At 42.1% G+C, this 16644-nt stretch overlaps 1 protein-coding gene across 1 annotated transcript; it reads right to left on the bottom strand.

The window, feature by feature from the left end:
• Nucleotides 1–1910: 1910 nt before the first annotated feature.
• Nucleotides 1911–14408, bottom strand: LOC144034459 (G1/S-specific cyclin-D2-like). The gene is made up of 5 exons (XM_077543207.1): nt 12225–14408; nt 11402–11617; nt 8926–9085; nt 6979–7127; nt 1911–3967 (listed from the first exon to the last, which is right to left on the bottom strand). The coding sequence occupies exons 1-5, from the start codon at nt 12435–12437 to the stop codon at nt 3812–3814; spliced, it is 894 nt and encodes a 297-aa protein (XP_077399333.1). The 5' UTR covers nt 12438–14408; the 3' UTR covers nt 1911–3811.
• Nucleotides 14409–16644: the final 2236 nt, after the last annotated feature.

The following is a 16644-nucleotide window of genomic DNA, read 5'->3' as shown; positions in this document are numbered from 1 at the left end:
TTAAAAAACTGATGAAATATGTAAATATGATGTAGATATTCGTAAGTGACCTTGAAAGTTTTCCACCAATTTTAAATCAAAGACGATTTATTTATTAAATATTTTTCTGGAATTGTAATTTATGATATGTATATACACGCCTACATATTTATATAGAAGGTATACTTGTGTTCACTTTGGGACCAAATAAATTACTAAAGGAAACTTGTTCAGCTGAAGTGATTATTATACCTCAGTAAATGCACCAGCGGCATTAATGTGAGAATGTAGAGAACACATAAAATAAAAGTCTGACATTGTTGTTTTTTGTTATATAAAAAAAAGCCGTCCTCCGTATTGATTTTTTTTAACGCCTTAAATAGTATTCACATGACGTCACCGACCCAGCAGGCCAACCAAATGCTGAGGAGCGCTCGTGTTGCTTACTATAAGTTACTTTGATTCATTCATTTGTTCATTCATTCCGGATTTTCACGAACCGCTTCACAAAGGTGCACACGCGTGCCGTTCACGGGTGCAAAATTAGGCGAACCAAGATGCGAAATGAAATTTTCTAGATAGTATTCACATGCCGTCATTTGCCCCACATTGTGTGCGGGTCCATGGAATGCCGAATTGGAACGGCAAAGAAGAATCCGGAATTACAAAAATACATCGAAAAGACTTCCAACCGGCAAAGTCTACCAAAATGTGTTCTTACTATTTTGATTACGGTAAGTGTCATCGTAAGATGGTAAAAATGTTTTTAACATAATGCGATTGTGATTATATGTGAGCCGCTAGCCGTGGCTAAAAATAGATTTGTGGTCAACATGTTCGATTTTGAGATCTCTCCAAATACCTTCCGTAAGGTCTCTTATTTTCCTTTCCCAGCAGCCCAAAAGTTAAAATTGTTGTTAACGTGTACAAAAATAAGTGATGACTCAACAATGTTGTTTTCGTTGTAACATGCTAGCGCTAGTAGCTAGCTCGTTTTGGGGGGAAACTAGCGACTTGGTTTAAAAATAACCCGAGATTATTCACCTCAAATTCACAATTGATAAATGCACATAGCAACCAATAAAATCCGACAGTACAGAAGACGGAAGAATGTCCGCGTTTTGATAGCCATCCTACCTTAGAGCATACGTTTTCAAGTCGTCTCGTGCGGGCAATATCTGCAAATGTTTGCAATCCAATCGATTCCACTGACCAAACGTTTCAACGTGTACCGATGCAACATGCATGATGTTGAGCTAAATCTTCTGCATACATCTTGCTTACACAAGTAACGTTAGAGGAAGCTCGTAAATAACAAAATAAAGCTGACTTCACTGGTGAAGTGCCAAAATTTAGGTTGATTTTCTCGTTTGTTGTCACTGACATCATTCCTCATACTGACCAAGAGATGGCGCCAGCGTGGCGCCTAAAGACGATCTAGTGTTTTGGAACGAACCATTATCTCCACTCCAGCAAATTTCAAAGGCCTATCACGTGGGGGAATTTGTTGGTACCGCTCTGTTAATGATAAAAAGAAAAATAAGTAAAAGTAATAATGAATACAAAATAATGTAAATTAATTAGGATTTTGAGTGGCAAATTATGCTATTTCTATATAATTAACACTCATGGCCAATTCATTAGAGACACCGCATGGAAAAACGAGTGAACACATCCTAGGATTATATCGTTTATTCAAATGAAGCCCGTGTGACCTTTATGTAGTTACTCTAATTAGTCAGAAGTCGGCAGCATTGCATCATTTCTTGTTGAATCCAGTCACGCTTCCAACCAAACCGTTATCATGATATCATTCGAAATCCTACATTTAGCCAATAAAATGAATGCAGTTTAAGTCGTAAACATAAATTTAACGTGTTCTCCATCGCCCTCTCGCGGCCACAACAAGTAAAGACAAGGACAAGAAAATGTCAAGACAGGTGATTTTAGCCAATTTATTGAGAAAATGTTGAGGTACACTGTGTGGGGATAAAGGGCAGAGGATCAAAACCACACCAAACATTCTGGTGGTACCTCAAAAATAAGACGATTCCACTTAAATCCAAACCAACCTTTAACTTTGGTCATTTTTGATACATGAACATCATACAGTACAGGGCGTGTTTTGAGCAGCACCACACAGATGAAATGTTTTTTTTTCTTTGTAGCCATTTAAAGCACAGTGGAATCTGATTTTAAAATAAAAGCATCCTCCCTCTGGAAAAGTAAGTGTGGTGATGTGATTGTGAAGTGTGATGAGGTAACGCTCGATCCGTCCAAATTAACCTGAGGTACACAAACAAATTACAAGGAAGCAGCAAGAGTACAACCGATGATACAATAATAAACACAAGTACTTCCAGTCCCGCACCAAACTGTGGCGTTCCCTCCAGTACACACAAAAAAAGCAAAAGATGACTTGTAAAGTATACACAATTATAAAATCATAATAGCAGCAAACAAATGGAAACACAAATTTGTTTTTAAGACGAGAAGGAGAAGAAAAAAAAGCTATTTGTAGCAGCAAAGAGAAATTATATTTGTCAACTTTTTGTGTTCAACCCTTTGACACTTTTCAGTTTTTTTCTGTCTGCAAACATTTTGCTTTGTGAATTCAAAATGTGTGTTTGTTGGAAGGGGGGGGGGGTGTTGGTTTTTACTTTTCTTATTTCTATGTACAGTCTTTCACAAAGGCGACCCCCCACCCTCCTAAAAAACAAACAAACAAAAAAAACACACACGCTCACATACAAACTTGCACGAGTTGAATACAAACACTATTCAGCTCTGGAATAACTAGAAACAAATGTTTGGCTATGACAATTCAAGTACGATCAAATAAAACACGCACGCAAAAAAAAAAAAGTCTACATATGACTGGTCTTTTCTTGGTCAATGTTGAATCAAATCACCAGCTTTCATCACCCCGTGTGGGAATCCAGCCCTCAAAAAAATAAAACGAATAACTTAAAACAAGAAACAAAACAAAAACGACCCTACTAACCAAAATGAACGCTCCTTTGACCACCATCCCCGTCTGCATCCTGAAGGAGCGCCTATTTTTATTTTTATTTTTCAAAAGTGCATCAATATTGTTCCTATGTCACGCCTCGCTCCACAAGTCCAAAACAAATTTGGCGGAGCGACGCTTAATCAGCATCCCGGAACCTCCTCATCTCCGCTGGGTTGTCAATGAACAAAAACCAGTATAGCTTACATTCCCACTTTTTTTCCAACACCTGCGTCTGTCCCGCTCGCAACCTCCGCAAACCCCCGACTTCGTCATCACCGCCGCCTTTCGGCATCCTCGCCACTTCCTGTGTGAGCGGGCCCAGCCCACTCCTCCTTTTACACTTGACCCCGCCCCCAGCAGCACGACAGGTGTCGGCAACAACAGCTAGCGGCCAACAGCAACGGCTAGCTGCTAACAGCGAACAACTATCTGCTAGCAGCAACGGCTAGCTGCTAGCAGCAACGGCTAGCAGAACCCCCGAATAAATTGAATAACTGCAAAGATGCTAAGAGTAACGTAACTAAATACGAGCTAAATATACACTATTTTTTGTTGCTCTCAAAAGAATATATTTAATAAGCTATTTCTCTTCAAGTATGAAAATATATTCAGGCTTCCGCTCAACATGGGGGGAAACCCAAGGCACTATCAAGTTTCAAGATTCTTAAATACCTTGTTTGATACATGCGACACCGTACAAAAAACGTTCCGGGGCAAACAAACCAAAAAAGAAGAAAACACAAAATTTCTTAATCGTGAGAAATTCTTGGATTGTCAGGCCATCGCTTGAGACAAAATCAGTGTGGAAGGGGCGGGCCTTCATAAGTTGACGTCGCGCACGTCTGTGGGGGTGCTGGACTGGTCCTGCTGCTGCTCTCTTGACTTGTTGCTGCCGTTTGCGCTGCCTGCTCGGCTCTCCTGCAGGTTGGCGGCCAGGACGCGCTCGATCTGCTCCTGGCATGCCCGCAAGCAATCCTGCAAACACAAGCACGTCCTCGGGTTACTTCAAACAAACACTTGACACAAAGTTCCACTCGATTACCAAATTACTTTCTATTTTACCTAATGAAATGTTTTGCACATTTAATACAGCGATACTTTTTAACTCCACTAGAGGGGGCTCTCAGAGAACACTAAGAATGACTTGCTGGCAACAAATGCAAACTCGACGTAATAATAATGTAATACTTGGTCAAACTCAAGTGTTTTTTAAAACTGTAGGCAACAAGGAAACCAGCATTTTCACCAATGCAAAACTGTGAAAACACTGCCATCTTCAGGCCAGAAAATGCAAATGCGTGTTAGGTTTGATAATATAGGCTGACAGACCGGAGCGCAACGGTAGAGCCAACTTCAGCGTCACTGCTCATTTGAGTTATCCATCAGTTGTAGAATACATAACTAATCCTCACATCAAATTTACTAATTTCTCCCGTCAGACGAAGCGCTTGTGGAAGCTAATTGGGGTATCAAATTAGTGTTTTTCACACCCTGAATATGAGGGTATAAAGAAAAAAATACTTTAACAGATAAACATTTGCATTTACCCAAACTACATTGATTCTCTTTTGAAAGTATGCTAACACAATGCAAAACACCTTACACTGGCTACAAAGACTGGAATCAATGTGGTGGTGATTAAAACCCTTTAACACAAGCCTAACAATCAACAAGCCAAAAACGAGTATCACTGCATCTTAACAGTTGTGAGCGTTTGTATTATACTGCCCTCTGGTGGACAAAGTGCACTCCAACATTAATTAGGATGCACCCCAACTGTTTGATTCTTTACATTTTGAGTTATGTTATTACTGTAAGTTTTCCTCAAGCACAATACAGTTGACATTCTTTTTTTTAAAAACAAAACATTTGTCGGCGTGTGGACAGCAGGTCTGCGCGTAGACGTGGGAGGTCGGTAGGTGGCTCGCTGCCGGGCGGCTGGCAAACAAAAGGGGAAAGCGGGGGCCAACATTCCTTTGAAATGTTGTCTAATTGGAACCCGATGCGCCGCCGGCCGCTGTTGTGACGGCGGGGGTCGCCGTGGCAACGCGCACCGCAAACGCGGGGGGAGGCGGCCAATGACGGCGGCCCGCGACCACGGCGGAGAAAAAGCGTGTGGACTTTTGTTTTTTTTTTTCATCTTGGGGGCGCTACACCATCAAAGCACACACGCTGTGGAGGCTTCTGCCGCGCCGCCATCTTGTCAAAAAGTGGCATGATGGATCACCACGGAAACAGAAACGCTCGGACTGACTCGCAAACATATTTGACTGAGAATATCGGGTGCAATCTTCAACTTCCTCTCGCCATATGTATTCAAAATACCAACATGCTGACTCAAAATTTTGTTTTTTGTGTCAATGTTCACCAATGCGGCACCTTCCAGTTGAGCTGCTGCTGGTCAAGCGAGCTAAAAAGTAAAGTGGCAAGTTGCAACCCATGTCCCCTCCCACACGTCGTGAACATTCATTTTAAACTTCCCGTGGCATCTACAAAATAAAAGTGCTTACATATTCCAGCTGTCGGGACAGCTTTATTGTGACGAGGTGCGACAACAACAGTGCATGCAACTGACATTTTCATCAGTCGAAGAGCGCATTCCCGCCACGCCTCTTTGTTTGTTTCTTCTTAACTTTTACAATTGACAGAAAACCATTAGTGCGACCGAGAATTTTAATCACTGCATTGTGAGCAAGATAGTTATATTGTTGCTGCTACGTGAAAAAAACTTACGTCTAGGGGTGTGAATTGCCAAGTACCCGCCGATTCGATTCGTATCACGATTCATAGGTCAAATTTTGAAAATACTAATCAGTAAACTTCTACATGTACACTGTAAGATTTGTATGGAAATGTAATTATTTATCTGAAAATTCAGGCTTATAACTGAGCCACTGCATTTAACAAACGGGTTGCAGTCTGTTTCATGTTTGAACAGCACTGAAATAAAATATTAAAGCTTAATTTCCCATTAATATAACATTCTTCCATGCTCAATGTTTGAATCCTAACCCTAAGTAAGACATTTTGTTGAATATTCCTATACAAAATTAATGTTTAAAAATCGATTCTTGAGAATTGCGCGCTGTAATATCGCCGAATCAATTTTTTCTAACACCCCTACATATTTGTCATTAAAAAAATAGAGAGAGAGGTTTTTGGGATGTCTGCATTCAGATTCATCCCAAAAACATAAAAAATAAGAAAAAGACAAAAATGGACATGTGTTTTTTCCCCCCACATAAAAATTGGGGCCGCCTCTCCTAAATGAATGTAGAGGAAACACTGGGGCAAAAGTGAGTTACTGTATTTTACTTTTATGATGAACTTATTTTTATATTTTGGACAGTAAAACGTAACCTGTACAGTTAAAGGTTAGGTGGATTGATGGATAAATAAATTAAATTACATGCCATGGGGAAAAAGGTGAGTCATTTGACTATTTTTTACAGGAATCATCAATTAACTTTTTACACTATGTTACTTAAAACATCACCGACCCAGTTAGTTTTTTTTTTTAATGTTAAACTTTACAAGATATGTGGAAAGGGTGAGCAGTTTTGCTTTATATTACTTTTAAGATGCAGCGATCTTGTTTTTTGTTTAACACTTACACAACTGTTTATTTTACATGCTGCATATTACAATGTTTTTTTTTATTACACCTTTTAAATAATAATTTTCCCGATTTATATGCTGGCTTCATGCTTCTTTGATCACCATCTCTCAATCTTTTTTTTTTAATGATAATCCAACATATTTGTATTCTTTTCACAATAGCAAACATGTTAAAAAGATACTGCAAAAAGACGGAAGCGCTCCTCCACCAGGAGGGGCGAAGCGCTCCAGTGGGTGAGCAGAAATTGCATGTGTGCGACCACAAGAATGTGGGCTGCTGATGCTCTTTATAGGAGCAAAAGCAGCGTCGGCGGCGGCAAACAGCTTCAATGTCGGTGCCGTTTTGTGCCGAGAGGCGACACACTCACCACTTCCGTGTTTGTGATCTTAGCCAGCAGGTCAGTCAGGTTGTCTTTTGTCAGCCGCTGGTCCTTGTGGTCCAGCTGCAGGCCACAGATGGCGGCCCCCATGCTGCCACTGGCAATCATGGAGGGGGGGTTCATGGCAAGACCGTCATCTGATGAAGAGATAAGCATGTAAGAATCACGTCTGGGTAACACGTGTGAGACGCTCCTCCAGTGCGCTTTTTCCCAGGCTCTGAATTTCAAATGGGGTTCTTTTCTCCCCTTGGAGGAAAAAGTGATTGGAAAAGCAGAGCAGGAATCCTCCTACTCGCCTTCGACAACGACTCCCTGCAGTCCTCGTCTGAACGCCTGGGCCGGAACAGACCGCGCCAGCAAAAAGTCAAAATGACGGAAAAATGTGCTGCAACGACGAAATTGAACGGCTCGAAAAAAAATTTGATTCGAAAAAAAAAGGCAGATGAAATAAGATGGCACGATTGTGGCGAGAGAGGAGAATTGTCCGTAAAAGACAAGAGACTTTGGGATCATTTCACACTTAAAGGGGAAGTCAACCCAATAATAAAAAATAAAAAAAACATCTTGACACTATGTTCTATGCAGCCCACTAGTCTAAATATGGTATTATGGTTAATATTGTGTTAGTGGAATATGAGTTAAGCAATAAAATCCAGCATTTTTTATCACTATCATAAGGCGGCCATTTTGCCACTTGCTGTCGAGTGAAGATGACATCATAGTTGCTCAAAAGCTGAGCTGTGATTGGTCGTTGCATGAGTCCTGAGCAACTATGATGTCCTCTTCAGTCGACAGCAAGTGGCAAAATGGCCGCCCCCTGAGATGGATCGAAACGGCTGGATTTTGCTGCATAACTCATATTCCACAAATGTAATATTAATAAATGAAAATAAACAGCCAGCCGGCTCTACACTCTCAATCACTGACACCCATGTCACTCACCAGGCCAGGCCTTTTAAAGCCATACATATTTAGTCACACATACTACAGTAGAATGTGACGATGTCAAGCCCAAGTCAACCTCACATGCATGTTCGGGTCAACATTCTTATCTGAGTACTTGGGTTAAGGAGTATAAAAGTTGCTTCTAAAAAAGTGCAATAGCTGCAGGCCTAATGGAAACATTTTGCTAGCTGAAAAATGACAAAAAAAAGAAAGTGCGACAGGTTAGCACGTGACATTTGAACGACTTAAATTCAAACTGATTTTATTGTTTCCTATGAAATCAAATGTGTGCCAATCGTTGAGTCGCCTTTCAATTACAGCTTTCTTTAACACAGAGATCCTGAAAATGAGCGCATGGCAGAAGAAGCAAAACGTATCTGGTTGTAACCAGAACCAAGCAAACTAAAACTTTATAAGAAAGTGTGGGAATAACTAAAAGCCATAAGTAACAGTGGTGATAAAGAGCTTATTGTGCTTCTACTGCACTAAAGTAACCCTCCTCTGCTGCTCGTTTCCTGCCATTGAATTAGCAGGGAGGCGGCGGCACATAAAACAAGCGCCTCGTTTAACGCGGTCCAGGATATGAAAATATTTAGCGGGATTGTCAGGCAGAGAGGAGATGAGATGAGGCCTACAGGGGGGAAGTTTGTGCTTCTCAGGGAAAAAAAAAAAAGTTTATTTTGGACTGCAGGCCGGGAGGAAGGAAGATCACAGGCTCGCCACCCTGACTTTTTCAACCTGGAGGCCTCGCTTGTCAACACAGAACACCAATAAAGAGGAAGGAGGAGGAGGGCGGTGTGATTGATTGGAGATGCGGTGATTTCCAGGCCTGCAGCACACAAGTCATCCATGTGGGATAGGACGGCTCGAAAAATGGGTCACATGCGTCACTGATGACTCATGGTGGGAGAATGCCGGGCGTGTGTGCGTGCGTGCGTGGGAATCTGATGGGGGGGGTGAGGTGCGGGATGCAGGGGATGGCGCCTTTACCTGTCGCGCACAAGGCGATGAAGGTCTGCGTGTGCTTGCGGATCATCGACACCTTGTCCTCGGGGAGGGGCAGCCGGCGCATGATCTGCTCCACAAAGTCGTTGGGGGTGACGGCCGCCATGTTCCACCTCAATTTGCCCAGCACCAACAGCTCCCAGTCCTCAAAACACACACCAGCAACAACGGCCATAAATACATTTGCTGACAATTCATTACAAAAACTAAGTGCGATTTCATAAGTGGAAGCACCTTTTCTCCAAAATACCTTAACATGTTATCTATACCGCATTATCCAAACGTGTGAGTGTGTGAAATTCCACGCTAACGTCGGGAACGAGTCTCCAATCCATCCATCAGTCGGAAAAGTCCACGCAAGCTTGATTCCTTTTATCGCCTAGTGGACTTTTATCTTATCATCCTGCGTGCCATTTCTCATTCCTCACATCCGTTGTGTGCGCAGCGGCGGCGAGCCAGAGAACGCCTTCCTTCCTGTCACAAGCCGAGATGTGCGCCATAGCTCGGGCCTTCCTCGCTTCCGCAAAGCTTAATCGGTATTGAGAAGTATTGGAAACCGGGTTATTATAGTTTTGGAAGGTTTTCTTTTTGAGTGTTGTCTGTTTAATTCGTTTTCAGGGTGGTTCTGTTAAGTTTTACTTATTAAAAAAAAGAGAGCTTTGTTTTGTTTTTTTAATGTGTATAACTTGTGCACAATATTTAATGAACACCATGGTAAAATTTTTTAAAAGTAACACATTTCTTACCTGGCGTTGCATTTCGGCTAAGTTAAATGAAAAAGCAGGCGAGCCAAAAGTCAAGCACGCAAAATGATCGCCTGGGCGCGACAGCATCTGAAAGTACTTTTCTATTGGCTGCTGCGAGATGACGTCACTTCGGCGTGACACACTTTCAACATGTCCTTATTCCGGTAAATATCAAAATAAATATACTTAATAATCACATTTAAAAGCAAGCCCTTGGCTCACGCATGAAATTATTTACCATAGGCTAAAATGCACATTTTCCCGATAGTTAGTTTTGGAGATTTTTTTTAAACATAAAATGTAATTTCAGTTAGTTTATTTTCTTTCTTTTTTAAAAAGTATTTTAGTTTTTTTTTGTTTTATAGTGAAATCGGAGATCGCAGACATGTCATCAATGTTTTTGATTGTTGTCAACATGTGTGTATCACCGCCCACAGGATTGGGGTGGAACTGCAACTTGATTGTGAAAATTTAGATCCAACTTGGCACTTTTTTCGATAAACAATTTAGATTTATATCGCGCCCTTCACAGGAGCCACTAATTACAAGCATGCAAAACCTTAATTATTTGTTGTTCACTAATGATTTAGCAACATTGGAAGGTAGGTACGCAATGACAGCGAAAAACGGCATATTCAGTTTTCAGGGCCATTTTGAGAACACATGATTTGAAGTTTAGTACTTTTCGACAAAGCCAAATCTAAAATAAAACTTCTGCACCGCCATAGTGCCAATGAACTCAGACTTTGTATAATAGAAGAGTGCTAGCCTGCTATCTTATGGCAGTTCAATTAAGACTCATACACTTGTGAATTTTTGCTATTTGCTGCAGTATTTAGAATCATTCATTTCATTGATATACCTTATCTGCCTGCGTTGACATATGGATGTGTTTTTCATGCTTTCACATATGACAAGGTTGAGCAGGAATCAGACTCGCCAAACATTTACACGCATTAATTGTCATTTGACATTGAATATGTGCCTTTTTTTGTGTCCGATCTCAGATATATTCTTATAAGTTAGTAGATAAGCGAGGGTGGGGCAGACAAATGGGACTTCCTGTTATCGAAGTCCAATATTTGCATTGGCGCACTTTGATGTTAGCGCGATTTTCTCACTCGGGGTGGCACACGTCTAAAATGGTTTCTCCACCACTTCAATAGTTGTGAGATCAAATTGGATTAAGTTATGTTCAGAGCCATAACAATTGTACCAGCTGATACAAGCAAATGATTGACAGTGGCTGCACATATGCTAGCATTTAACACCATTTATCCCCCGTGGAGGCCGCTTTGAGCTTCGAGGTCCATGCGCTCACTTCCTGGACGGATGTCCCACCCTCCCCTCGCCGCTGTTGCAGCTGAAGAGCCACTGCCGCTTTCTTCTGCCTATCCTGTGAGGATATCCAGGAATACGGTGCATCGTAACAACATGACAGTGAACGCGACCTAAACGATCAAACACGGCAGCCGAAAGACTTGGCGACTCGACGTGCACATTCATAACAAGTCGCTCATGACTGAAATCTTGCGCTTTGTTTCTTTCCTCTGACGCAACTTGCAAATGACTCAATTTCCAGGGAGCTCGCATGTGAACACTAGATGGCATTGCACTCCTCTGCAGGCACGAGAGAATTGGAAGCTTCCTGTGAAACCAACTGGGCCATTAGCACTAGAATGTGAGGGCCCTCGTGAGCGGAGACCTTTTCTTACCAGCAGCTCCAACGGTGTGATGGAGTTGTCCGTGTACATGCACAGCTTCTCGGCAGAGATGGGCCTGCTGTCCTTTAATTTGGAAGCCAGGAACATGCATACAGCGCCCAACAGCTGCAAATAATTCTTCTTGGTGGGCATCACAGCAAGGAATCTATCCAAATAATTGATGGCCAGTGGGAAGATGTCCTCTTCACTGTTCTCAGCCTCGCACACCTGGAAGGGGGGAAAAGTGCATTTGAGCAAAGAAAGAATACTTTGTGCAAGTGTGCGGGAGGAAATTGTTAAAACCACTCCTTTGCTTTTCAAGTTGCTGTAATGGAATAAGTAAGTGGGCAACTAGCCTAATTTGGTTAGGCACATTAAATATAAAATAAAAAGTGGTGCAAACTGTTACGAATACTTTACGCACGACGAAAAGTTCAAATTCGCCATGTTGCCTGCCTTGTGCCTGAGCAGTTTAAAAAAAATTAATAATAATTCGTATGGTGAACAAAAGCCGCCCTTTTTCGGCTGTAAATTAAGACGACATTGTCGTGCCTCGTTCGGCCTAACTATTCCGCGCAATTAGACCATGATAAACACCACTAGCACAAGTAATTATCAAGCTAGGCTACGTCTTTATGAAGCTGAATTGTCTTCGTGGTGGAATTTCCGACTCTCCCACGCCTTTTGGTGACTCATTCCCATTCAATTGTCACACAAGTCAGGCAAAAAAAAACATCAATTGCGGGCATGTAAACGCGTGGCAATCTTGTGCAATTTTAACCAATAAAAGAGCTAATTAGCCGGGGCTAGCATAGGGGGGGAAACAGCTACCAACCTCGAGCATCCAACCCGCGACGACTCGCCTCATGTACGGCTCAATATCCTTCTGGACCCGCTGGAAATAAGAGCACTGCGGGAGGAAGCTGTCCTCCACGGTTAGCAGGTTTTGCAAGACCCGGTCATCGTGGAGAATGTTCGAGTCCATCGGGGCTTTCGCCACCGTCGCAGAGTCCGAGTCCGACCCCGACTCCATGCAGAAAAGCTCCATGACTCGGGGCTAAAGCTCTTCTTCGTGTTTGGTGACTAAAATGTGAAGACGTTAAACGTGTCACAGTGTTATGGACAACGGGCAGGAGGAGGAGACGCGCCCTGGTCGAAGCAGGAGGCTGAGACTGCAACTTTTGTTTCAGTCTTGCTCCCCGGTTCGCCTCGTCGTCTCCTTCCTCTTCTCCTTCTTCTCCTTCTGCTGACTTTTAGACCGTCAAGTTAGCAGGAAGGGAGAAGCGGCACTTCCTGTCAAAGTCTTCAAAATAATGCTAACCAATTTTGGCTTTGAAAGCGCGATACAGTAAAAGCACTCAAAATAAAAAGTCACAATTGGACAAAATATACGTCCTCACGTCTAAAATACATGACGGTTTTTTTGGTGTGTGTGTTTTTTTTTTAAACTACAGGTCATTCAAAGTACACAAAGTAAGCAAATTAGCTAGCCGGCTGGCTGGTTAGCTCCTCACATTTTATGGTGGCAATAAATGCATAAACACTCAATTTACATTCTTCTGCATTTATTGGAGGTAAACTGTGGGGAAATATGTCTAAATAAAAAAAAGTTATCTAAATGGACAACACAAAATGTCTTCTTTTTTTTTTTAAGAGTAGAGACTAACTAAGATAACCGACGAGCTAGATCCAAAGATTATTGTGAAAATAAAATAATAAACAAAAATTCTACTGCCTTTATTGCATTTATGAGAGGTAAGGTAAGGAGGTCAAAGAGGTCTGCAATACAAATTATAACCCCCCAAATGTCCTTTTTAAGAGGATTGTATGATGGGAAAAAAAGATATAAACACTTTTCTCTATTCTCCTTATTTGAGGTAAATGTAAAAATAAAAACATAAGTGTGTTTCTAAAATTGAATACATCATTAAAAGCAAAAAGGAGGCTAACAAAGCTAACTGGCTAGCCTTTGCGTGACATAATGCATGCACAAACACACACAAAAGTCTACACTACATTGTAGTGTACTGATGTAAAAAAAAAAAAAAGTATGAAATACATCAAATACAATATATGAATAAGAAAGGAAGCAAACTCAGCGAACTGACAGGGTATATCTTCTTGCATGTTTGTGGTGGCAATAAATTCCTTTGTTGTACATTAGCCACACATTTACAATCTACGGCACTTATTGGAGGTTAAAAACTGTGGGGGGAAAATTACAGTACAAAAAAATGAGATTTAAATTAATGAGGCTATTACAAGGTAAAAGGAAGCTGACTGGCTAGTTCAAGCTACGAGTGCTTGCATGTTACTGTGTGTGGCAATCATTACTACTGCACTTATTGGAATTTAAAAAAGGAAAAGAGGTCTAAAATACAACTAAAATATCAAAATGAACGAGGCCATTGAAAGAGAAAGAACCTAACACAGCTAAGTCAGGCTAGCTAGTTGCTGACGTGTTATGGTGGCAATAAATTCCTTTGTCAGAATCACTGGCAACAAATAGTCAACATTCTACTGCACTTGTTGGAGGTGTTTAAAAAAGGGGGGTGAAAAGCTACATGTTTCCGAGTCAATAATTCACCGGCGAACACAAGGAATGTAGGAGCAGCACGGTTAGCTCATGTGCTAAATACGCTGTGTCTTGTGCAGAGAAAATACTTTTTTTTTCTTTTCTTTTTTTAATGACGAGGTTATTGTCAAGCCGTATAGGTCGAAATCCATGAGACGCGTCCCTATCACAGATGTGGACTCTTTTGATCCTATTCCATAACGCATCTTTGATGCTGAACCACGCAAACGAATGAAAAATGTGCAGCAAAATATGTCATCCGAGAGATGAAAAAAAAAAGAGGGTAGAATTACATCAGAATAGGAAATCATGTGGTCGTTTGGCATTTCTTTGCTTCGCAGGCCACGTGTATGTTTCTTATCAATAAAAAACATTCTCGAGCTGCTTCCGATCATGTGGGAAAAGCCTTGAATGACAGCTGAACTTCTTTTCACTACCCCCCACCGCCACCTCCGCCACCTCCGCCACCTCACCCTCCTTCCTTTCTTGCTTGCATGCTTCCCCTCCCCCCACAGCCAAAGTAGTGAATGAGATATGCAGTTTCATTGAGAAAAAAAAAACACACACACTCTGTAGCCATTATGAGAGGCTAGCATGGGAAGGGAATGTCAAGGTTAGCCAGATTAGCTCAACTTCAAAGAAGACGGCCTGCTTTTCCTCTTCTGTGATTTTTAGGGGCACCCCGACAAAACGTCCCAAGAGGGTAGTAAAGGCGGACACCTAAGGGAGAAAAAAAAAGAGAGGTGTCAGATTTGGAGCTGTTTGTGCATGTGCGCTATGAAAACGCGCGCACACACAGAGGTAACAGAGAGCGCTGGGAAAGCGTGGAGGAGCGTGAAATCACCTTGATCCAAAGATTCCCGCCGCATACCAGCCCAGTCAACCTATGAGAGGCCCGCACATGGGCAGAGCAGAAACAAAAGTCGAGGGAAAGAGGCGGAAAAATGTCTTTGAAGAGCAGGATCACCGCATCGCTGATATTATATCCACAAGACGACGAAAGCTCGTGACAACAGCTTCCTTACACTTACCGCACGCTTGCCGAAGAATCGTTTGTTTGCGGTTCAACTTATCCCTTCCTCACTCGTCACAAATGGTTTATGATGTCACAATGTCACACGCAAGAAGCGTCAATTATTCGACAATATAAAAAATAAAGTAAAAAAATAATCATTGTGAAACGGTCTGTTATCTTGGCTTTTTTTTTTTTTTTTGCATACAGCACTGTTGATGTTCTGGCCCAAAATGGCCGACACATTAGTATTTATATTGCCAAAGAAATTTGTATCCCAAAATGCAAAGTGAAAGCCCCGCCAAAGCAAACAGGACGGCGTCCTCGTCTTATCAATGACTTCCGTCTTTATTTGGATAGTAATTAGTTTCCTAAAAACACTGTTGCTAACAATTTACAGTTTGTTCGTTTTTAGGAACCATCCCGCCGGCTGAATTATGTTTTAATTCTGCGTCCAAAAACCCGAATATGCTCTTATTCAGGTTTTCAAAAACCCGAATAACAGCCCTGGGTTACTCCTTTCATAACCGTAATTCTCGCTCATATAAACACATTCGGAATATCTCGATCGATCGGGGCAATGTTTTTCGCTGTGCGCATTGCTCGCTATTTTCTTCTTCGTCTTCGTCGCTTATTTAATCCGCAAAGGAATCTTGGTCTATGTAGTCACAACTTGTAAGCGCAGCTCTGTTCATTTCTCCACGGCGTTTTCACATTATTTTGTATCTCTACGGCGAAAACGCCACCGTTTGTGCCTACATACACACACAGTAAATACAAGTATATAAGTTCGTGCTTCTGGCGTGCAAACCCACCGGAAATACTCAAGCCGTTGTCAACAAACATGATGCTTGCAGAAAAGAACCACACTTCTGGAGCAAGGAGGAAACAAGACTACTTGATTTACTGTAGCGAGTGACTTATTTATGTCTTTTATTGATTGTATAGTAAGTTATAAGCGGAAATGACGTAATTTACGAAATGGTGGTTCCGAACGGGTTACTCCAAACGAGCACAAATGAGCAAATGTCAACCGGAGTAACGCTTTCCGCCACGCTTGTAAACGTGTTACCTCGATTGTTTCCGAAAGCAGGATTCTGACCGTAACCCGAATATTGACTGCATGTAACAGTAGTCAGTGAAAAGCAACTTGGACCCATCACGGCGGGAAAAACGAGCACGCAAACTTCTGTGCGGCCTTTCCGGCATTCCCGAATACAAAAGCACCATCCCGCGCTCCGTTACGTCTCTGACGCTACCCCCTAGGGTGGAAAATTGCTAGCTTGAAGCGCACATTGGCCACCACTGGCCAGTCAAAGCGAAACCTCCCCTCAGCAGGCTTCTGGAAGTGGGCCAATCAGATGAAAGGAAACTCTTAAAGAGACGGAAGCGCCAAAAAAGGATGCACAAGTGGAGTGTTTTCTCTGCCAAGTTGCTTGATTACAGCTTGCGAAGGGACAGTAGCGCCCAAGATGCTATGGCTGGAATGCTGCGGCGAGGACTCCCGCCGAGCGATGGCCGACATCGTGAGGAAGATAAGTGTGGCGCTTGTGTGCGTCACATGGTCGACTGCGTTCACATGGACTGATTATACACCGTTCCCAAACATGAATTGCAGGCGATAAAAAATGTCCACGGGTACAGTCACATGCCAGGGTGGCTATTCCG

This window comes from Vanacampus margaritifer, chromosome 15 (genome assembly GCF_051991255.1).
Source record: "Vanacampus margaritifer isolate UIUO_Vmar chromosome 15, RoL_Vmar_1.0, whole genome shotgun sequence".
NCBI classification, from domain to species: domain Eukaryota; kingdom Metazoa; phylum Chordata; class Actinopteri; order Syngnathiformes; family Syngnathidae; genus Vanacampus; species Vanacampus margaritifer.
This window is presented reverse-complemented; position numbering and strand designations above follow the sequence as displayed.

Bases quoted from the DNA above. Each gene is read 5' to 3' on its own strand.
- LOC144034459 (XM_077543207.1), bottom strand. From the start codon at position 12,437: ATGGAGCTTTTCTGCATGGAGTCGGGGTCGGACTCGGACTCTGCGACG. The intron at 9,086-11,401 runs GTAAGAAAAGGT...GTGTGTTTTGAG, and splicing joins TCACACCGTTGGAGCTGCTG to GACTGGGAGCTGTTGGTGCT. The intron at 3,968-6,978 runs GTGAGTGTGTCG...TTGTGTTTGCAG, and splicing joins AGATCACAAACACGGAAGTG to GATTGCTTGCGGGCATGCCA.